General features: G+C 43.1%; 1 protein-coding gene across 1 annotated transcript in view; it reads right to left on the minus strand.

The window, feature by feature from the left end:
• astn1 (astrotactin 1) overlaps nt 1-21,447 on the minus strand; it is a 335,823-nt gene extending 314,376 nt beyond the window's left edge. Inside the window, exon 1 of the mRNA XM_070918552.1 lies at nt 21,135-21,447. Coding sequence (XP_070774653.1) covers nt 21,135-21,447 — 313 coding nt within the window. The remainder of the gene's footprint in view (nt 1-21,134) is intronic.
• Between the last annotated feature and the right edge of the window lie 3,584 nt (nt 21,448-25,031).

A 25,031-nucleotide genomic window follows, 5' to 3' on the forward strand; every position in this document is an offset into this window, starting at 1 on the left:
CAATCGCATCCACCCGACCGCTGCCCTGCCTTCGTTTGAACGTGTGTGACGTCTCTTCTAAAAGCTGCCTGTTGTACATCAGATAATAACTCCTATTGAATTAAAGTGCCATTCACGTGAAGAATCGATGCATGTAAAGCTATAAATTAAAGCGGGATTAGGATCAGGAGCTAGATACACAAGGACTCTCAAACACTTTATGCGGAAAAAGCCATGCCCCGTCTGTCTGAAAGTTGATTTAATCAGGACTGCTCCTTCTAGCCCTTTATATTAATTCTGCGGACAGGATATGTTATGAGGTCCTGTTAGATAAATAGTAATGGCCTCCACCCTCTTCTGCACTGGCGTTCGCACAGCCTAATGGCCATATGCTTTGAGACCAGCAGATGCTCACTTAACCTTCTACGAATGAGCCGCAGATTCACTATGAAGTCCATCACAGCCAAATGCCTCATGTTCAGGCGCACGCTTTAAACCCAACACGGTGTTTTACGTCTCTTATGGAAGGGCAAAGGTACAGCAGAAGAAATATTTAGTAAATGCATTACAACTCTGTTAATGTCATTTCTCCTGAAGCAGTACCTCCGTTACCTGAACCACATCCACAGAAATATCAAAGCCGTCTTTGAATCGAGCAAATGCTCCAAAAGAGTGCATTTGTCTCTCAAAGGACAATTTTACTTTATTCCCATCGTGCCCAACAAAAGCCTTCTGATATATTTGCCACAGTCTGAAGTTAGCTTGAGCATCTGAGAGCCTCACCCATTCCTAGAAACTACTGTCCGTCGCCAGACCATTGTGTGTCCCCACAGTGTGCCCCCCCCCCCCCCCCCCCCAGTTCCACTTACTGCATTATTGTGGTTTCTTAATGCGACGTTAAGAAATAACAAATGTTTTCAAAATCTCAAGAATCTTGACCATTGCGCATCCCTAGAAACCACGGTGCACGCCCCAGACTGCAGGTGCATTGAGCATCCCATGAGACCATTGTGCATCCCTAGAAAGCACTGTGCATCCCCAATCCCACATCATTGTGAAGCCCTTGTGACTTATGTAGCCCCATTCTACTCTTTGACTGCATTATTGTAGTTTTCTAATGTTATGTGAGTGTGGGGGGGGGGGGGGGGTAACAACCTGTCGACCCCAGACCTTTGGGCATCCCTACAAAACACTGCATTCACAGACCCTAGATCATTGTGTATCCCCAAAGACTATTGTGCATTCCATTCCACCATTCCTTTTTTTAATTACATTATTATGTGTTTCTAATGTTATGATACAAGCAATATAATAAAGGTCATTTATAATAACGCATCACATTAGTCAGTGGTACTAACGGCAAACTCCAGTGAGATGGTTTTGATGCCCTTTCAAAGACCATGGTAGCCAGTGAACTGAATCTAGCAGTGGAGACAGTCAGAGTTTCCAACAGGGGCAAATACTTTGCATTGGTAGGTATAGAATTCCATAAACATTAAATGGTGATAGGAAAATAAATTGCAGTTGTATTATCCTTTGGGCTCCGTTTGGATTACAGAAAGTTCAGCCTTACCCCTTATTCACCCCACCCCAAGACAATGTGAGAGGATGTGATGCGTGTGCATGTGTGAAAAGAAAAGGAAGCTAAAGGTGGGATGTAGCTCCTCTGGCAAGATAATCTGGGCGCGTTGTTGTTTTCTAATCTTGTAGTGTTGCTATGCGTTTTGTTTCTATAATCTGAGCCTGACCTTCATTTTTCTTCTTCCTGTGAGTACGGAAATAAATCCAGTATCTCTATCTTTTGTTAAAAAGACTCCTGAGTATTTGTATTAGATCAGTGGCCGAGTGACAGGAAGCAGACGAGGGTGCACACAAAATGTCTTCATCTGAGTTTGAAGCTGCTGTTTGACCAGGGCACTCCTTCTTACTGCCGTTATGGAAGTCCAGGACATCAATTTACTGCTGTTGACAGTTAGCTTCCTGGCTGAAGGTCTGCTGCGTTGTTTGCTTGCTCCAAATAACCAATACAGAGTCAGCCATTGTACAATATATTGACTTCCGGAGGTTCTTGGAAATCAGTGAAATCAATGATCTTTTCCTCATGAGCATCCTGTCAATATTGGCCTAGATTGTGCTTAGAGGAGTGAAACTGCACAGTGCTTACAGCTACGCCCAAGCTGTATCTTTATTCAGCAGAATGCAAAACCATTCTACTCCAAAGCTTTTTACTGTTTGTTATGCCACAGCATCCTATAAGAATTCATATGGTTTTTCAATCCAGAATTGTAATACAAATGAAATAGAAACCCAAATAAATCTAGCATTAAGCCACTGATAGTTTACATTTGTGGGCCTGCGTGTTGCGTTCCTTTTACAGCTGCTCTTATTCTTAGCCACCAAACCTTTATGACAGATCAGTGTCGTCAGTTTCAGAAAACGTGGACACAGAGATAGATCATCGTACCTGAAAATGCATATTTCCAAGACAGTATCAATTCCATTTTTTACAATGGAGGTCAGTGGCGAGTTAGAGTAAGATAACCTTGAAAGAACTTTCAGCACTAAATATACTTTTTGGAGTTAAGTCAATTAAATGTGGTCATTTTATTACGCTTTTATCTACTTCTATTGATCCTGCTCCCATTTTATAGGGTTTATTGCAGCAGAAGTTATTTTCCCTTTTCAATACAAAATCCTGTAATTACCGTCCGGTGTTATATCTTGGCATTAAAACGGCTGAAACTTGTCGGTTTAGAGAGGAGGAGAGATGGGGGGATGTGATAGTGAGTGGTGAGGGGGGATGGGAGTGTCACCAGTTGCTGGGTACCGCGGGGGGTGAGGGAGTGGCGGTGGTGACAGGGGTCTCGTGCTTTTTTTTTTTTGTATTTGTGAAGGGGGCATGTTCAAGCTAAAATGGGGTGTCAAGTCGCTCGTTTGAGGGTTTTCATGAAGTAGAGAGAGCATGTAGATCTTTGGACTCCATGAGTTTACCCTCGACTCAGTTATGATCCACTATACAATTTAAATAGATTTAAATCAAAAACAATGTGCAGGCCCAGAGACCTGAAAATGTTTTGAATTTGAACACCGATTACTGGCGGAGAGTTAGATGAGAGCGATAACACTTTCAAATCTGTCTGCTGAATATAAAGCCAACAGGCGGGTAGCCTAGCTTCGCACAAAAACTGACCTGGAAACACTGACCTGGCTCTGTCCAAAAAGGTAACAAAACCCTGACAAGCTTCATGTTTACCTGACATTAGAGAGGTATCAACAGGGTATCATTTAACGCTAAGCAAGAAAGCAAATAAGCAAATTTCCCAAAATGTGAAACGGATGCTTTAAAGTTCATAACTCAACAAAACATTATTGAACTTTCTGTTAAATGAAAGTGTAATAGCAAATTGTGTTAAAATCTTTGGTCAAATATCGAATGCTAGCATTTAAAGTGCACAAAATATGCCTAATGCCATCTTCAGACTTCCCGCTTTAAAATTATGTTTTTGAAAGATTGCAGTGGTTAAAAATCCAAAGTTACAAACGTCGCCGCGTGGTTTGTTTCCTCTGCGCGTATTGAAATTCAAATAGGCTGCAACAACCTACAATGTCTTGTTCAAATTCACTTTACTTTCAGATCTTCACTAGAATTTCAAATAAAGTTCTGTGGGTTTAATCAGATCTTGGACGCACAGCATATGAGTGTAATGACTGTCCTCTACAAAGACTTGTGGCCTGACTTTATAAATAATGGGGATGAATGTAGATCCACACACGCGGCCCACTCATCAACTTGTACCTAATGTACTTTATACAGTATATTCCATCATGTTTATTTTATTAGACTTGTAAGTATGGCGTCCGTGTGAAAATATGTGTAAAGTAAAAACAATTGATTTAAGTTGCATAGTGAAATATGGCACCGTCAGCTCATTTGGATAGCATAATCTGCTACTTCACATAGTGGAATTTGACTTGAAACACATCACAGGGCTCAATCAGTTGTAAGCAAAGTGTGTGAAGGTGACACACACACACACACACACACACACCATAAAGTCCACTGTAATGAGTTCTCTGTTGCGGAACTGTAGATGGTAGAACTCACGGGCCAAAACACATGATGCGTGTTTGGTTAAAGGGTCAGTTCACCCAAATTACACTGCTAGTTGTGTCTAGCCATGCAGAATGTTTGGATTGTCTACAGAATATTGATTTCAAGAGCAAAGAGAGGCTTTTGGAGAGTATTTGCGAGCGACAAACACACAAACTCATGGAATTCACGAGTGGAGTTCCACTTCATCAGTGATTGCACGAGTTTGTTCATGCACATCTCTCTCCGCCCTGTTCCTTTGCAGCGCCATCTCTTTGGATGGAAGTCATGGGGGAGACGATTAATATTCAAATGATGTTTTCACATTGGCTGTTGTGGCCAGAGGAGAGTGAGTGAGCAAAAAAAAAATAAAAATGTTCAGCCGCTGCCAAAGTGTACCAGCACTTGGCTGGTGGCAGGGGCACATTTCCCAATCGCGAAGGGAAAGATGCCGACTCTTGGTCGGCCTGTGAAGGCCTGGGGAGAACAAATGAATAGACAAAGACACTCATGGAAGAGCAGAATGCTTTGCTAAGAATGAAATAGAAATGTGCCCAGGTCCACCACAAAGGCCTGAAGTCCTCCAAGCCTCCCGACAGCTGGAGAAATATATCATGCCTTTCACTCTTTCGCAACAGCGTGCCCAGTATGCGGGGCGAATAAGTTATTCTTCAGCTTTCTGGGCGCTGTGCAAGGTAGGCCCCTCCTAATGCAGCATGATTAAATGTGGTGCTTCCATTGTGTATTTTTTGGGAAACAGTAATTCACTTTTTTTTTTTTTGAATGTCAGCACAATCTTGTACAAAATTGTGTGTGCGTGGTGCAATGTAACGGCTAAGACGTCAGTGGAATGCTTCGATCAAATGGCCTATTACAAAGTGCAGGGGGCCTCAATGTACACATCTCACCTCTAGACAGCTGCTTAAATGCTTTGGTTTGTTGGCCCCGCTCATGCGCACGGCAGCAGTAAATAAGAAATGTTTGCGGCATTTGGATATCGAGGATGACTGTATCTTAAAAGTTAATTACATTACCGCAGAGCAAACAAAGCCAAGCTTCATCAGCAGCGGCTCCTGACAATTACTGCCACTTATCTAATAGATCCACTGGCTCATCTCTCGCTCTGTCCGTTTGTCTATCAATCTCCCCGCCCCGCGCAAATCCTTTCCTCGTTGGCCTCTCTCGCGTTGACCCCCTGTCTTTCTTTCACCGCCCCCCCCCCCCCCTTCTCCTTTGCCTCCTCATTCTCCTTCTCTGTCACCTTCTCTCCCTTCTCTCACGTCAGCCGTCTGTCGCTACCTTGCTCGGTTGTCTCTCGCTTCCCTCACCTGTCACCCTCGAGAGGTTTAATCATCAGCTTAATGTCACACCCTATTTAAGGAATGCCAGAAACCACACACACACACACACACACACACACACACACAGCTACACTACCTCCCTCCCTGCAGTTACTTTTTTTTGCACTACTAAGGAACTTGAAAGGCATGCTCAACAAGACGGAGCCCTCCCACATGCAGACTGCTGAGCTGTGTTAGCATATGTTAGCGCGCTGTGCTTATATCCTTGATATAGTGTGTGATAAATATATCTTTGAGTGCGCAGCCACTAGGGCTGCCACCGTCACTCGGGTGAAGGTGAACGGCGGACAGGCGTGAAGCTGATGCTTAACGTATTTTGAAACAGAGGAGGGCAGCTCGGCAATTGGGGACCGACGGACAGGAGGAAAGGGTAAACAGCTCAAAGGACGACACAGGTAAAAGGTGTAGTCAGACAATCGTTTCTCGGAGGTGCAGCTGCCTTCAAGGAAGAACAAAATCTTCCTCATTTATAGATCTTAATGAAAAGAGCCAAAGAAACAGACTTCAGAGGACAAACAATCTAAATGGCATACTTAAATGGCATATTAAAAACTGAGAACAGATCAACTCATTCTTTATTCATGACCATGACAAGTTGGGAGAAGCATAGGCCAACAACAGATGATCGACTAGAGATGATTTGAGTTTACCACTTGCTGCACTCACTGGAGACCAAAAAAACTAATTTGGTCAATGTCAAGGAAGCCTGTGTAGAGCCGAGATGGGACAAGCAAGGCTGTGATAGGCTGAGACGCGTGTCAATCAAGCAAAGACAAGAATGCATTTCTCTTAAGGCGAGACTATGGGTGTGCAAGACCTAACTGAGAGGTCACATGTTTATCCGTGACATGCTAAAGCCGTGCGACATTAGTCAACAAAATTACTGTAAAATCTGTTTCACAGCAATAACTATCTTAAGTGTGGTCGTACTGGCCACCATAAGCTACTGGTCATACCAGACCAAGTGAGGCTGGAACATCAAAAGACCTTGTGTGTACTGAATTGAGCAAGCGCATGTGTTGTATGGCTTATAAATCTAATTTATACGTTTAACGTTTATATGTTGAACTCATTGTTATGCATGAATGGTTATGATTATTGAAAAGTTAGTACTTGGCATTAACAAATTTAATACTAACCACCCGGGTACAACAACCCCTCCCCCCCGTTCTGTCATACGTGACCAAGAAAAGTGGCAAATACTCTCATTTGAGAGACTGGAACTACAGAACGTTTGGCATTTTAGCTAGATAAATTGCTGAAACAATTAATCGATTATCAAAATAATTGCATTTAATTTTCTGTAAGAACTGTCATCCATTTTATTATTTGCTGGTACCAATCTCTTGCTATTCAGAACAAGAGGAGCTTACACAATGTTGTCAGTCCATGTTCCAAGATCTCCCTTTAAGGTCTGTGAGATAATAATCACTTTTGGCTCAGAGTGACTTTTACAGTAATGCGTTAATGTGTATTTAAATGAGATATTGCAGACATTCACGGCAAAAGTGGTTACAAATTCTGCCCATGGCAGTACGTAACCTGTACTTCAACCAGGCCTTGTTAAACTTTTGCCACTTTTTATCCCCAAACCCCTGTGTCAGTGTCCATTTTATAATAAATAGGCTCTATTTTTACCACCTGCGTGGTTTATGGGTGATAAGCTCCCCAAGGGAGCAATCCCTGACAAATTGAAAATTCATGACCATGTAAATATTTCACTAACATGGCAAGGCTGGCATGCACAGCCGTCTGGCACAGCCCTGCTAACCAGCCTCAGGGTGGTCTTGACATTGTGTAAAAAATAAATTCCCCATTAATCCACTTGGTTTTAACTTCCAGATGCTACATCCGCCTTTGACACGGTGGACCAGGTGACTTTATGAGACATCTCACTGGAAATGTAGCGGTGCTGTGCTCAAGAAAATGAAAAAAAAAAAAAAAAAAAAAGTGAGGAAGCAATGTGAGACCTTCCCCTGCTGCACGTCTTGGGTTTGCTCCTTGCAGTAGCTTACGTGGATAGAAAATGGCGAGAAAGAGGCTTTCGGAGAAAAGTACAGAGCACTGTCTGTCTGATAGCTAGCGCAGTATCAAAGTGGGAGGAAGGATGGAGAGAGAGAGAGAGAGAAATGGAATCACTCCTTTGGTCCCTTGGTCCCTTGCCCCCCCCCTCACTCACTGAAATAAAGTCCAGCCATCAGACAATATTTCAAAACTTTTTTTTCCTCTCTGCTGCCAACTTTCCACCAACTTTTATGAGGTAATACATTCACTCTTCAACACTAAGGGCATAATGAGGACGATCATCTCTTAACTGCGAGCCAATTTAAAATGGACGAAAACTGCATGACGCCACCGTGGCAATAAAGTCTCCAAATACTGGGTCATTAAAAACAACATGTCAAAAACTTAAGCATGTTTTACTATTTGACCAATCGGCTACGGCCTTTGATCAACAGCAAGTTTTTTTATATCATTATCTGGGTGCAGAGGGGAGACGGCTCTTTCATCAGAACAGTTCTCATGCATGGCTGATAATGTGGTAATTCATTAACGCTGAATGTGTGTGATAATGCGATGCCCGTCATAATCTATGTCATTTAGTTGACAATTAGGCGGCAGTCCCAATCAACGCTACTATGAGGGATGATAACGCGCAGTGTCGGACAGAGATAGGGGAGGGGGGCTTTTTTTCCCCCTCAGTGTCAGGCCACGGGAACGCAGGTCATATTGTAAAACTGAAAAACTGAAAATCAGTCAAATATGAAATCGAATTTCTCCTCAGGATATGCTGACGATAAAAAAAAAGGTGTAAAAGGTCCCTTATTGAGAGATACTAGTTCTGGCTGCTGTTAACAGGTGTCAAGAAGGGCAACACCTTTTGCAATATTTTCTAAAAATTGCAAATACAGAATTGGCCGGCTAAAAACTCTTCCAGATAAATCAGACACCATTCCAACTCAGTTCTACTCCCACTTCAAATCGAAGAACACGCCAGGCTCGACATATCAAGGCCACGGCGAAAAAGGCACAGATGGTAATTTTTCGTCTCTCACCCTTGACCCGCGATCCAATAAACACACTTTTTATTTTATTTTCATAATTTTTTTTTTTTTTTTTTTAACTTTTTTTAACTGTGTTGAGAGCCAACAGGAGAAAGTCTGTGCCCTATTTTTGGGTTCTGACTGATTGATCTTAAGCAACCATATTTCCCTCGGTTCAGACTCCGAGACTGACATAACAAGGTCAGGAGATGCCAAAGGGAGACGGAGATGTGCCAGTAGGTAGCTACAAATAAGTAAAGCACACACCCCAGAAAAAGAACTCCAGAATGTCAGACTACTTGCTCAGCCTGTCATATATAACTGTGTTACCATGCAGCCTCTAACACAGTAGAAGCGTAATACTTTGACTATTAGGGTAAAATGTTTGTATAACGTATGTCCTTGATGAAGAAGAGAGTCATGTACTTGAAGATGAATGAAGTTTATGAAGGTGCTGTGCGGCCCACTGCACATGTGCATTAAGGTTTCTCCCGCTGGCCCCGCCCGCGCACTCCCGCTCTGCCCATACACGTTACATTGGCACGGCATCGCAAACATAAAAATCCCTTTTTCTGGCAATTTAAAATTGCAAAATTAAACTTGTTTGCAGTTGGAGTCCTGTCAACAGTTTTACAGTCCATAGACTGTATATGAAGGCGGCTGCAGTATGGGTCACAAACCCTGACCCCTCCATGTTAGCAGATGGGAAGAAAATAAAAAATAAAAGTACACATCAAATCAATTTTTCCTCAAAATTATGTTTGTTAAAGTGTTCTGATACGTTTGGTTTTAATTAGTTATTTGATGCTATAAAAAGGGGTTTCATTTTGTTTTTGTTTTTTTACAAACTGTCATTTGTTAATGGAGAAGCTTTATATTCCTTTTTACACTCCATTTAAATTATTAAACCAACAATATTATTTATTGATGCATTCAGCATGGAATGTAAACCGCTCCAAAGGAATTTTGATGTGATCTGATGCAGCAGTCTCTCATAGTAAATCAAGTACAAGCACATTATATGTCTTTTATGGAGAAACACGGATGGTATGTTGCATTTTACTTCATTTTATCGCTTTACGATTTTGTTGACTGAACCGATGATCAAAGCCAGCTTGGTAATCAATGCATTTCTGACATCAAAGTTCAGTTTGGTCGAACAAGTTTCAACACCAAAAAAGCATCCCAAACGCACACCATGAGAATCGAAACTGTCTGCGCGGAGTTCAATCTAACCTAAAACTAACCAGGTCTTTAGAAGAAAAAAAAAAGAAAAAGGACTGGTAGAATGTCGTATTGCCTTTGAACCGATGTCCTTCTTGTATGTAACACCTCTCCCTGAGGTTGAGAAACTGACAGATCGAGGCCAGCCTGTGATGACAGAAGCAAATTAAGATGTATAGCTTTTACCGGGGTGATGAAATCAGGACATCAGAGGGGGAAACCAAGAAACTAGTCAGCTGCTCTCACCACAAGAACTTCCCTGCATGCTTCCTTTAACGGCAGCTAATCTGAGGACCTCTGGGGAATCTGTTTTCCACCCCCACCCCCCTTCACGTGGGTGAATTTGTACTTGTGTGTGCACATAATAACAAGATTCCTCAATCTTTCATTTTATTTGCTTTAAGAACTCTCGAAGGTGGCCTGTTCATGGGGCGCCATAAATTACTACATCCTAATCTTAAAACAAGGATGAAAAATATTTCCAGCCAGCGTCTGACTGTTTGTCCAGCTCCCAACTCTCTCCCACTGGCCCCTGTGAGCCTGCATACAGATTGCGGTTTCTTTCTCCCGTGGTCTCCCCCGGCCTGACAGCCTAATAAAACACATGTGGGCAGCAGTATCGCTTTTGGAAAACTATATCAATAAGCTGCAAGGGAGCAAAAATGGATATGTATTTGAGTGTGCCTTTCTGTTGTTGACGTTTGCTGATTTATTTGTTTGCTTGTGTTTTGCCCCCCCCCCGCCAAAAAAAAAAAAACGGACTTTCTTGGCAATGAGATTAATCTTTGAAATGTGTACTTTTTCCAGCACCGCGGCAGTAGTAAGACCTAGCAGAATCTATAATACTCATGTTTTACTAGGGCTGGTTATCGAACTTCAATAGTGTTTTTTTGATGCCGACTGAAATGTGTTCGGAGCACTGAGTTTGGAATACTGTCAAGTACTGAAATCTGGCATTGTTCTCACATTTGTCAATTTTGAACTATTTCTAAAGTTCTTGTATGGCTGCTTGTGTTTAGAAAACTTTTCACATTTCAGAAGTTTTGCTGTTTTTGTTAAAAGTGAGGTCAAAAGCATAGTTTAGACATATGAGCACCAGTATCAAGCAATTTCAAATAATACCCAGCCCTATGTGTGGGTCCTAATCGAGTAAGACAGGACTGGGTATTGGAGTTTTGGGATCTATACCCTGGGTTGGGGTACGATAGCCAGGTCAATTTTGGATCAGGTGACCATATTCGCTGAGCTCCATCGCTAACAAACCTCAAACACTTTATCACCTAACCAACTAATTGGTGATCATTTGTTAGCTGAAAAAGAAGCACCATTTTGCAACACCACTCTAGTGTGAGTGAGTGTTTTGGGGTTTTTTTGTAGTTCAACACGACCCCGTCAGCGCATATCAATTTCAGAAGAGACAGCCAGTTAAAAGTTCATGCATGTTATAGTCGATATTTTTCAGTGCAACAGTTCTGCGTCTGTACCCAGTATTTGGGAGTGCTTGAAAAAAAACAAAAAAAAAAACAAGGTGTAAAAGTAAGCGTGCAACACCTGTTATTTCAACGTTATTTCAGCTACAACTCGTGAACATTAATTACAGCAGGCTGCACCTCAAAAACTGGCTCTGCCTTCTCAGCTACCAAAAAGTTGTGCACAGGCCTTTTTTTTTTTTTTTTTCTTTTTTAAATTTGACTTCTTCATCACTTTGGAGTACGAATGTTGAAAGCAAAACCTAATTAGAAAACCTACATTGATGAGGGATTCAAAAGGATTCACATTCCATGGAGAAATCTCATGCTGGATTTGGATTGAAAAAAAATTTCACTTTGAGAATCTAAGATAGAATTTCAAGTATAAACACGAGCAACAGAAAAAGAACTTTGCCTCCGTAAAATATAGTCGAAACATTGGCAGAATTATGATGTAAATTGGGAACTATCTTTTATAATAAAAACAGGGAAACCAACACGTACTGTCTTGAAGAAACAATGAGGCTTTTTTTATATTAGACGCCCAGTTACCATGCTTTTTGTTTTTTTAACAAAAACAATAAAAATATGAACAATATTTGATCATTTAACGTTGATACCTTAACCTCCTAAGACCTGGCATCCACATGCGTGGACATCACATTTTGGGTTATACCATAATACTTAAGTCTGCTTATATGGAAATTCAAAATTGTCCCCGTATGTGGAACTACATCATGTCAACAGATGACGCTTAGTTTTTATACTTATCAGGTCTCAATAAGCCCAAATAGCAAAGAGAAATTAAGATAGAGCTTGGGTCTTAGGAGGTTAATGTTCTTTTACTATTCAGATAGTCGCAGTATGTGGAGTTCAAGGTTCCACCTCAAATGTCCACCCTTCCTTCCTTCCTTCCCTCCTGTCTTCTTCTGCTGTGGTGATAAAAACCTCTCTTTAGAACTCCTGTCTGAGCACCCAATCACGTTGCCATGGAAACCATCCACTAGCAAGTATATGTCTTACAATCTCTTTCTCTCGCTCTGTGTGTCCTCTCCATCTATACATTCTTGCTCTCCCTCCGTCTAATTCCTCCCGTCGCGCTCTCCTCCACAGTCCTCGGTGCACAAACAATCCTTGATCTCCGCTTGATGTTAATGGCAGATTTACCCTCAACAAAAGGCAGCACGGGGGCAATAAAGGAGGTGAGGAGTCCGTTGTGGTGAAGCGAGGCCTCACGCGGAGATCTGCCGGAAGCACGTTGGGCAAGGCCAGCAGATTTCTGGTACGTTTTTGGACAAGATGAACTGCTGTGGTGGGAGGAACATGGCAGAAGACACTCATAGAAATCCAGACTTAAGCTGTAGTGTACATTTAATTCGTTGACCGGCCTTGTACCTCATGTACAGACATATTGCCACAAGTATAATCATTCAGATTTACCTGAGTACTTACGAGGGCTGCACAAGATTATTTTGAATTACTTGATTAAAACAATGAATTTACCCAAAATAAATACAATATTACTTAACTACGCAACTTAAAATGCTTCCGACATGGATGTATTTGAAAATCACTGGAATAATATGCAGTACAGATAACCACCGGCAAATGTATTCTGGCATTAGTGTGGGTCAAGGACAATAACTGAAACGATAGCTTAAGCCATTTTCTCACTCATACATGGCCGTCAAAGTAAACAGAAAACATGAAACAGCCGAATAACAACGTCAGATGGCATAACAGCAGCGGGGCAGAAATTACTTTTAACATGGGGGGGGTGGGGGGGGGCAATGAAGAAACATTTACGACATCAATTTTAGGTGACTACTACTAACAGAAACACTTTCCGCCTGTTGATAATCCTAATATATCATGCTTGGGTGGGGACAAAAAGTAAACAGTAAACAGTTGCACTGCTGTGAAAAGCATTTCCAATTTGCAGAGCTTACGGAGCACCACATTGTTGGGTCTCTGTCTGAAGTACTCCCACACTTAAGATGATCGTGGGCGAGGTTTTCTTAGCTGCAGCTTGTTCTCCGGGGGGGAACCCGCGCTTTCACCGGCCGCAGCCATCCGACTTCATTTGCGACGTGCTGACGCAAGTTATGCAATCGACACATTTCTGGAACCATTAACGCTGATTACCCCGATGAGTCGCCCCAGCCGTTGTAATTACAGTCCTTGGCCTCAGACAAGGCTGCACTCAACAACACAGCGTCAGTGTTCAAGAGACATACTGTACAGTATATATGCATGTGAGCTCAGGGCTACAATTAAGTTAAATTCCCATTAAACGCATGTTTCAATGTTCTAGACTTGAATAGTACGTTTAATTAAAGGTCACTGTCACCATCATCATCGTTATAATGGCGGAAAACTGAACTCCCAAATCTAACTTTCAATAGAAACTTTCTGTAAAGGAATGTACCTGCAAGGTTTCATAATCCCACCGGCATTTCTGGATGAGGATGCAGACTATGAATTGGGAACGGGCAGTCCTGAGGGAGCTCGTGGATGCAAAGAGGGAAGAGAAGCTCCGAATGTTGTGAAGGTCTTTCATGGGAGCATTCCACCTCATCAACGTATCCCTTGGTAAGTTACCATATGTATTCTTATGTGATGATTTACTGTACATGGTGCAAACTTGGAAACTACACTGAATAGCTTACACAATTTCAGCCAAAACATTGTAGCCTACTTATTTTGCAAGAGCACAATCTTTTATGTACACTAACACTGGAAATAAAAAATAAAAAATATATATCTCTCAAAGTTTCACTTGTTTTTTGACTGTAGTGTGGAAGGACAGTATTGCTTTTAACCCTTTCAAAACAGACCTCAGCCGCGGTAGGGCGCTGTTTGCATGAGCTTGTGTAAATTAATCTAAAATAAACACTATAATAGCTAGAGCATTCATTTTTTGCAGCCGAAAGCCAAGGCTTCTGCCTTTTGCTTCATCACCCTGTACGCTCGTGATGGCGGCATTTTACGTTACGTGCGGTGCAAAATGTGGCGGGACGCACGGTGAAATCTCCTGCGGAAATATTGTTTTTCTGGTTTCCATTTTGTTAATCTTACAACCCCTCAAATTTCTTGCGCCCTTTCTTGAAACTTCACAACTGATACCAACCAACTGTGTTAGTCATAGTCATTAACCCGAACCCCTCATATCAACCTAAAATGTCAGAAAATAATGTCAATCACAACTTTCCATAACCCAAGACAACCCAAAACTCAAAAGATACTCAGTTTGATTATCAACAGTGAATGTTTGACTCTTGTAGTCTCTGCGTTAACCCATTGCAACGGACATTAAAAGGGGAAAAAAAGATGAACATGAGTGCAAAGACAACAAATGTTACTGTAATCAATAATGGCCAAAACTAGAAAACTGACTGTTGCTGCATCCCTCAGTCTCAGCCAGTAACTTGGTGAGTAAAATATTATTTTTAACCAACAGGAATAATGGCCAGACAAAAAAAAAAAAAAAAAAACCCAACTGACTGGTCACGGTTCTATAGCCGTTCGTAGCTTGGCAAAAATAAAAATGTAACTCACCTGTACTGAGAAAAAGCACTTAAGTCAGCCTGAAAATCCAATTAATAAATGAGTTGTGTGCTCACTTAGCTCTGCAAAGTGTCCCAGACACCCTACATGTACAGTAATTAGATGCCTCTGTAACATATTCATTATGACGGGAGTAAATGAAGGAAGTCTTAATTTCTCGGGGGGGGGGCGCAGCTCCAGCCCATTGTCTCACACCAGGGTCTTCTGAAGAGCAGCAACTGCTACTATTTTGCAGAGTTGCGGAACTCCTCTCGCCAATTATTGATAGTGATTTTACAACCGACTCCTCGTGTCGAGACAGAATATGGGTTACGGCGAGCGTGACCAATAACTGCACGAGAAAAGCTTGAATTTCACTTTGGGTATGATGTCATGGTGGAGCGTGGCGGAGCGTTTGCTGTGATTTGAGCTGCCGTCCATATTTTTGCCATCAATGAATTTTGTTTGTTTGTGTTTAGAGCAGAAATAACTCTTTGATTAACCAATTAGTCTAATGACAGAAAATGTATCCACAGCCATTTCTATAAATCAACTAATCTTGTCATTTTTTCGGCAATGATTCCAGCGTCTCAAATATGAGGATTTTTTGCTTCTGTGTTTAATATTTTAGAATATTAAATAAAAATCTGCTTTTCAGACACAATTATTTTAAATGATCTTATGATGACAGAGAGCTACTTTCATTTCTAAACATACAAGAGTGCAAATGCAGTCTGCAGCAGATACTGTCGTTAACGTTCATTTGTGTTAATGTTTGGCCAATTTACACTGGGCCAGAGACTGTCTCCTGAGGAAAGCAGCGCTGCTCTCTGAATCATTTAGACACTTGAAAGGATAGAGAGTGGACTGAGTGTTTATGGAGTTCAAAAGCATGGTGAGTAGTTCTCCAGATAAAAAGGGGCATCATGATGTCATTTTCCAACAGGTAGCTAGCAGTTTCGTACCGATGGTAGTTGTCCATGGATTAACTGACAGCTGGCAGAAAGTGAAAAAAGGTTTTAAGTTTTAAAAAGAGTACGCTGCGCTCAGGACTCACAGGTGACATACAAGCACAAGCAACAGTGGAGTTCAATGCCATTTACACTGGCAACATTACAAAGCCTTCTATGGCATGGATCTGAAGTGTACCAGCCAAATTATTATTCTAGAAAGCTGATTTGAATGGGAGGCAGTTAAGGGCTGACTTCCTTCCAAGCCTCCGGCCCAGATGTGCAAATCACTGCCAGAGCAAATACAGCTCGAGTCTCTCCCAGAGGGCAACTTTATTACCTCACCTCTCGCACAATTTATGGCACAAGGGTAAATTTCTAATAACGTAGCCGGGCTTCTCTGACACTAACGAGTGGCTGCAGTCCTGCAGCTCAAATTTACTGTCAGTCACAGAATCCCCCCCTTTTCAAATTGCTTCTTAGATGCTTCACAGAGAAGCAATTTGGCGAGAAAAATGTGAGCCACTGTAAAAGGGTGGGGGAAAAAATGTGGAATTTAAAAATCACACACACACACACACACACACACAAAACCAGATACACCTTTTAAATGATGTTACTTCAAAGAGGTTGACGGGCTAAGGAAAATAAGAGAATCTCAGCATGCCTCACAACAAGAATACTTTTTTCGCCCCCTCTTCCCAAAATGAGGCATACAGCTTTTAGGTTTCACCTTTAACTAGAACATCTAGACCATCCCTTAAAAATGTCTGAATTCGGTCTCTCTGAGGTCTTCAAAAACTCAAATAATTACTGAGGTACGCTAAGGATAAGGTGTGCTGATGAGACAGGGATGAGGATTTGGGGGGGGGGGGGCTGCAGTCGCCAGCAGGACTCGCTGCTGCTGGTGGTAAGAGGGGTACTGTGTGATAGGCTACAGAACTGTTTATTAAACTAAATTCAAGTGGTCAGGGTCTCAACTCAAAACCCACAAGTGTCTTTTATTCAAAGTGATGCTCAATCTTTTTACCATCAAACACTCCACAGATGTATAGATGTAGGGTTGAAAGGGGGGCAGTTACAGTGTATGCCAGTGCTGAATTAAAATGCAAACAAGAAAACAAATAAAAAGGCGATACGGAAGTGCTGCTCCAACATAACTACAAAACTATGAGCATATGAAGGAACATTATAGCAGGGATGAAGCTCTTTTATGCCATAGGATGGTTCAAGTCTGTTTTTAAACCACTGACAGACTTTTATGCCTTGCTCCGGCACGCAAGCATCTATGCTACATCAACAGTAATCCACTGACTTGCACATTAAAAAACAGCTAGTTTGGTTAGCCATTAAGTTGCCCTGGAAACACACCCCTATGCAGTTAGCTACAATCGCTAATTCAAGGGACTAATTTCTGTGCTTACTTTCAGTCAAAATCAATTCAGAGACAAGCATTTGAAATGTATGTAAAAGTGTTTCCTCACCCCGATGTACAGCATGTGTCGTGTGACACGTCCCATAGTTCAGTTAACTGCTCCTGGCAACCACTGCCACAGCTTCTGCGTTGACTGAAAAAGACACTGACGGGGGCGGATGAATCACTTGCTACCGATTAGTGCAAACCGAAGCAAACTGACCTTTAATTTGCAGAAGAACCATAATGATCAGTACTACTACTCTTATCGATACGGTAGTTTAACTGTACTCTTAACGGAGAGAGGATGACATGCAGCAAAGAGCGGCTCGGACTCGAGTCCTGTCCGGGTTCGAACCCAGTGCGGGAAAGGACTCAGCCTTGATGTGTGGTACGCACTCGGTGAGTAGAAGGGTTTGTTTAAATCATTCACACGCGTTTGTATAAATTTAGTTAACTCCTGTGGGCTCTCGGCTGCTAGCACAACATACTCGAGGTACCCGAGGTGGACGGGGACACGAGAGGCGGTCAAACTCCGCCTGGATGTGACGCACCTTCACTAGAAGTCTCCAAAGATCGCTCGTGTTTCCGACCTCACATGCTAAAGACTTGTTGCACTTGTGGTAACGAGCATTGTCGGCAGCAACTAGTGGAACCGGACTTTTGAGCGTTTAGTTCTCTGATATTGTGGCTAAGAGGGTGTCTGTCTCTGTCTGTCTCTGTCCTCGCACATATGACAGGCGCAGAGGGAGAGACACACGAATGTCTCAATCTTTTCGCAGATTAGAAACAGACTTGTTGACAAAAAGGGCAAGATAAGGTTATGTAGCCTAAATAAATAGGAAAACTATATTTTCTTAATGTCTCCAGTACAGCAGAACTGATAACGTCGTTGCCCCCGGGGGCCCGTTTAATACCGTGTTTCAGTGCCCACCCCTATGTAGAGCATACCTCATCAAGCTGTAAGCAGATGCAGTGAGGTGCTCACAAAAAATCTAATCAGATCATCTGCTTTACTCAAAACAAACCTGTGCCGCTGTTATGTTCATCGTTATCGCTGCTGGCATACTGCAGGCTATCAGTATGCGTTTACACAGATGCCGGTACCGGGCGTGACGTCCCACACACCGTGTACACCGGTGAAGGGACATAAAAATATGCTGAGGGGGAACCGTGTGCAACATTAATCATTACGAGGCCATGGCAGACTCAAAAACAGCCACGGAGACGGCGACAACTGGACCCTTAACGCCAGCGAGGAAGAGTTTGGTGCTTACACAAACGGCATTCAGCAGGCATCTTATCACAGTGCTGCTGAAACACCGGTTTAAATGTAATTGTGGCTCGTTATCAACACGGCCACACGATGTAAAAAGTACATTGATTCGGTTTCCTGAGAAGACATGTATACAACAAGTGAAAGTTCTGGTCTGGATTTCAAAGCTGGCACCCCCTTTTGTTCACAAAAAGGGGTTTTGTCGAACAGAAGGAAAATCAAGCAACAAACAAAAGAAATATGAACAAATAAAGAAGGCCGCAGCTGCACCCGTGTTTATATTTGGGTAGCAGAGATGCGTCTTGCGCCACGAGTGTGGAATTGCGTCGGGGGCTCCCCAGTGTGAGTTTAATAAGTTTTCTGTCCTGGAGAGGAATGCGACGTAAGGAAATTGTCAGACACAAATTCAGACTCATTAATATGCAACACCAGTCCTGCGAGACCTGTTGTGTTGTGCATTTGCCTTAGCTTATTTCCCTCCACCCCATAATGAATTAACAGTCGTCTAAATTAGGCCTTTAAGTGAACTATTCAAAAGCTAGTCAAAGAGTCACCGCGGTCTCATGGCGTAAACACTCAATAAATACTGCAGACATCATCAGGGAACATCGTAGGACTATTCCCAACATCCACACGTCTGTTAATTAAAAACAGGCATAGAAATTATTTTGTATATACACACACTGCGGCACTGGGAAATACATCTGAATGAATCCAAAGTGACAGTGGGGAAAAAAAGGAAATGACTGCAAGACATGTAATAAGTGACCCTACTCCAACGTCTTCTTCTGGAACAATTTTCAATTTGTTGTTTGAGTGTTTCCGTAGTTCCAACAACTCCAACAGACTGACGCGCGTTCCCTCTAGCTGATCACGTCACGTCAGTTTCAGGAGTCGCACTCTCCCAGTTACACTCCCAGTCAGATCAGGTCAATAATTTAAGCTTACAAACGTAATGGGACTGGGCCAGGACCTTCCATACGTGGATGAAGTAGTAGTAGTAGTAGAGAAATGAGGCGTCGATTTAGTAGCTACAGCTGTTATTTCAGTGTTTGATCAACACTGCAGTAAAATATGAGTGTCGGATCACACAGTGTCGACTTGATTGGGAGATCCCTGTTAATAATCAATACTTAGTCGGCAGCTGTACGTTCAGAATCCTTGGTGTTCACGCACTCTTTAAATCAGATACACTCAGGTGTGATATTGAATACTGAAAACTTTCAAACGATACCCAGTCCTACTTGTCCGACTACAAAACTGTGTCCGTGTTAAATAATAATAATGCCATACATTTAGAAGTAACACTGCCATTTGAATCATTGCATCATGTGACGGTGGATAAAACCCTGAATGAGTGTGTGGTTTTAAGCTCATGAAGTTAGAAATTAATCTGAATCCTTTGACACTGTAAGAATTACAGCATTAACATTCGTAATGCTGTACGCCTGCTGAAAAGTGAAATTCCCATGCTCATCCTGATGGTTTAAGGGTTTAACATGCTGGACAAGTAATCAATTCAAGTCCAGCCACAGACCCCCCCACCCCATTCTCTCTTAGTTTCCTGTCAGCATTTTACTGCCATCTGACAAAACTCAAACTTTCCACATGAATTAAACTACACCATGAATGCTATTTAGAAGCAACAGTCCACCCTGAAATGATGCTGACAAGTACCTGATTAGAGCCGATAGCTCGAGGTTTTCTGAAGCCTGTATGCATGGTTGGGCGTGCTGTATTTGATTTGATTCTTTATATAAAAAAAAAAAAAAAAAAACGTGTGCAACAAACTGCAGCCACACAGTCAAAAAAAAAACAGAAAGCCACATCCATGTAAAAATGTGACAACAAAGAGATAATGCGCTGATCAAGCAGCTCGGTGGATCCCACAGCCAACACACACACACACACACACACACACACACCCACCTGCACCTGACAAGCCTAAAACACCTACATCCTCCAGGCAAACGTCCAAAGACAAAGTTGCCCAAACTGGGTGTACAGGTGTTACACTGCACGCAGTGTGTCTCACAGTAGCAGAGGGGTGGACGTAGCTTCAAGTCAAGCTCATGTGGACTGTGTTTGGTCTTAACTTGGACAAAGTCTGGTTTTATACAAAGCCTGAACCCCCCCCCCCCCCCCCCCCCCCCCAACACCAGAACGTGTCGCTGTTTTAGTTCATTAAACACACAACAACAACAAAAAAGGCATGGACAAGTGACCACATGACAACAGAGAGAGAGAGAGAGAGAGAGATACTGAGTTGTACTGGAGTGAGCAGAGCTGCCGGTCTGGTGATTAGCAAGTTTCCTGAACGTGTAGCCCGCCCGTTGGAAGCCAACGTCGGGGGAGAACACGCTCACGAGTGAACGTGTGAGGCGTGAAAGTGGCACATGGGTCTACTAATGCTATAACTGAGCCGGGGTGGAGGGGGGGGGGGGACTACAATGTTGTTAGCATTGGGATGCTATGCGGCCTATTATTGCAATAAGAAGTGTTATCAGTAACGGGCGCGAAACTAACTGTCATGTATTGACTCATTGTGACATAGGCCTTTAAAAACGCAGCTAGCCAACTGCGGTGGTTGCTTATTTAGCTAGTGTGTTTTCAAAACAATGAAACCATGGTATGTAGCCAGGCCTGAAGTTAAGCTAATAGACAGACGCGCCGGTGTGATAATAAACAGTGAGGGAGGGAGGGAAGGGGGGGGTCGGGGGTGCTAAGCTGTTCAATTGGCGGCTAATGAACCGCGGAGACCGTTGTGTTTCAAAGACTCACCTAAGACAAAAAAGGGGAGCTCGGTGTTTTCCAGGTCGTCCACCACCACGACGTCTCCGGGAAAATCGTTTCTCACGGAGAACAGCAGCTTGGGCTCGGAGGCCGACGGACTGTGCATGATGCTCAGGTCGTTCTCCCTCAAAAACGGCAGCGCCGACACGGTGACGCTCTTCATCTTGCACTCGGTGTCCTGGCTCTGGTCCTCGTCGCCGTTTAGACATCGGACGCCGGGCGCCAGGGCGGCCAGGAGGACCCACGCGAGCCCCAGCGGCAGCAGCGGCAGCGGTCTCGGCCCCATGTTGATGCTCGCCATCTCCGTCGCTCCGTTTCCTCTCCCCTCCGCGCTGTTTCTCTCTCTCTCTAGCTCTCTCTCTAGCTCTCTCTCTCCCTCTCTCTCTCGCACACAGGCTGCCTCGGTCTCTCTCTCAGCCCGGCGGATGAGAGAGCGGCGGAACGAGTGAGAGGGGTGCGATACACCGGCGGGCTCTCGCAGTGTGGGAAACAAACGCCTCTTGTTTCTCACATGAGATCAATCACGGGAGTTTTTTTGGAGACACAACGCTGAACATTGACTGCCGTGTGTTTTAATGCCGCTGACCCCTTTACTGTACCTGATCGATAAACTGTCCAAATGGCTCCGTAATGGCTAAGCACGGCTTACCAACAGGATATGCACCCAGCATGCCCTGTGGGTGCCATCACCAAAAGCATCATCATTTCTAATTTAATTGTGCATGTGCTGCTTTCATGAACATTTGCATATCATCTCCAAGCACCACCACTGAGCATCTCTTGTAGTTTGCCTGACCTCTGAATGGGTGGACACTCCACCGGGTGCATGCATAATTTCCTGAGTGATGGTGCAGATGCACCAGCTGAATGGAAAAGCTCACCATTCAGGGGCGTAAATGCAGACAGTGCAGTTGCACTGGGGCCCGTGGGGTGGGGGCCCTTCAAATAATGTGTTGCGTTGGAGAATTGGCCCTTGGAGTCAGAAATACACCTGTGTTCAAAGAAGAACTCATGTTAAAAAACGCTATATATGCCCTCGAAAAAGGCAAAACCATCTCTGTCATGGTCTTTTATTTATTTATTTATTTTTGGTAACATAGTAGAAATCTACAACAAAATGATATGTTTGGGTCATGTAACTATGGGGAGTATAAGGTTACTGTGAGGTTTGCTGGTACTGGCAGATTTGTAGTATCAAGGAAAGTCCAGTTTACTTACCAGAAAACAGGCAGGGTCAAAACCAGGAGTTCAGTCACTCAGGCAAACTGATCCGAAGAGGGGCAGGCAGGTATCCAAGTTCCCAAAAAAAAAAATGCTGGTATATATGCTGAGGGACTGGTGAGGGAATGAGCCTCAGGTGAGGAGGTTGAAGGGGTGGCATGGCACGAGGGAGTGGCGGGATCTGAAATGACAGGAGAGATGATGATATGGCGTGCAAAACAAAAACCAGACGAACAAACTGAGAGTTGGTGGATTTCGTGACAGTTACGGCAGCTTGTCCAGGCCCCGTTGTTACACACAACACAGTTTAGAAAAGTCATAGGAGTTGAGAATTACTGCAGCTCTCTCTTGCCTCGTCGTGTCCTACAGGCTTCATTTGGCTAGCGTCTCTTGCCTTTGTATCAAGTGGGAGTGCGCTCGTGAGGTTATTGCACCAAAGAAATGCCGTTTCAGCACCACAGTGAAACGGACAGCTCCTCTGCTCTCAGGCACTAATGTTCTCTTCACGTTTCAGCACTTTGACTGTCAGAGCGCTGTCCATGGTCCTGACAGCTTTCTCTTTGACCTCCCCGCGTTCCCAATACAGTTGTTTAAGTAACTCATGCGACTGTAAAAATCCAACACATTGATGGTGGGAAAAAAATATATATACGCCTAATGGTGTGCGTGCATTAGGGCCAGTCATAACTAACATCCCATATAAAGGGCAGGAGTTTGAATTGGTACTGGAAGACCAAAAAGGGATGTTGAAGAAAGAAGAGCACAGTGCAAAAAAAAAAAAGTAAATGACACTCAAGGCTGAGGCTCAAACTCACCTACTGTAACCATCTGCCTTGGTAAGCACAGGCTGAGCTAGACAGATACAGCTTTAAAAGAATACACACACAACAACAACAACAAAAAAATTCAATTTGAGATTCCTTTCTTACGGCTGACAATCACAACGTGCACACATACACACGTGCAGTTACTTTAAGACAACGTGAATTTACAGCAGGACAGTTTTCACCCCTCCCTCCACATCTTGATAGTGCTCAGTCGTGCACTCCTTAGAGCACCCAATGATGCACACGTGTTTTCACTGATTCAGCAGATGATCACAACAACAACAAAAAACAGCAAACAAAAAAAAAAAACAATACCTCGCCACAATTCAATAACCCAAATAATGACACAAATAAAAACAACTTCAACAACTTGGTCGTTAACTGAAACACTGGACTGGAATTTATGATTTAAACACAAAAACTGTTAAAAACTTAATTAATTAGAGGACAGAAGTCCATCGAAAGGGCATTTCATCTCGCCAAACATTCACTGAACTGATCAAACAGACTATTTAATTGAGTCGATACAAATTCAGCGATTGTATTTTAGCTAATTCCCCACCTTTCTGATTAAATTACATGATAAAAGCCTGGTTTGGCCTATGTTCTCCTACGTAGTCCTGCTAATCTACTTCAAAGAACAAATCTAAAAAGGTAACTGTTTTCAGTGATAAAACTTAAATGGTTTTAAAGTTCCTGCAACAACAAAAACACACACACACACACACACGTGTTTTCTGTTATTTGAGCTGATTAGACTCTCATCTCAGGTTTACTGAGCGCTCACACAGCGCTTAGAAAAGGTCCAATCAGGTAACATAATTAAAAATCGAATAAAGCTGTCTTTACTTGCCAAAATAGGTAGCAGGCAATCAAATCCAACAAGGAGGAGGCAAAAGGCTGGGTCAAAAAGGCAGGGATCCAAAAAAAAAAAAAAAAAACACAAGGGAATAATGCTGGACACGAAGGCACCAAGACGAAGAGGTACCAGAGTGAGGGGAAGACTACATACTGACCAAGGGAGGGCGAACAAGACACAGGTGAACTCAATCAGGGCTGAAAGCAATCAAAACGGGCGGGAAACACAACAGGGGGCAGGAAGTGAAGTAGTCTGAAACGAGAGGAGAGGTGAGTCACAAAATAAAACAGGAAACATGAAACACAAATGACTGAATGAGCTAAACACACAACCTGGGTAGCTTGACAAGCCGTGTCAGCATACAAGCCGTGTCCTGTTTAAATAAAGGTAAAGTAAGACTAAAGAAGGGAGTTAAAGTCCAGATTTTACGCTCTCCTGTGGTGCACTGCAGGCATCAGATTTGAATTGGCAAAGCAGTATGTTCGCAGTAAAAGGTCGCTATTTAGGCAAAATGTTTGTATATTACAGATGCCCCCATTCATTTTCAATACATTTCTATTAGAGTAAAGTTACATGAAATGCCACATGACCAGCAGTATTTCATATGGTAGGTAGCAAGTTAACTTTTATGACCAGTAGATCAGTTCATGGTGATACGGGGTGGGTCTGTAAACAGCTCTGGTCGCTGGGCCCCCCCATGTGACGCTCCAAAAAATCGAAACAAGGTCGGGACGTCAAGGCAGTTTGGCGCGCCTCGTAATGCTTTCGGTGCGTGCTCGGCCAAACATTTGGCCCCCCCCCGAGATAGAAGACGGCGTAGAATGGAACAACGGTTGCAGCAGCCGATCCAACACAGGAATGCGAGCGAGACATGGCAGCATTGGCTCTGTCGACGATGTGGCATCGTCTTCTTTTCAAGTCACAAGGGACGCAAATGAACAAAGACAGCACATAAACATCAACCACATTGCACTAAAC

The sequence above is a fragment of the Enoplosus armatus genome, chromosome 14 (genome assembly GCF_043641665.1).
Source record: "Enoplosus armatus isolate fEnoArm2 chromosome 14, fEnoArm2.hap1, whole genome shotgun sequence".
NCBI lineage: Eukaryota > Metazoa > Chordata > Actinopteri > Centrarchiformes > Enoplosidae > Enoplosus > Enoplosus armatus.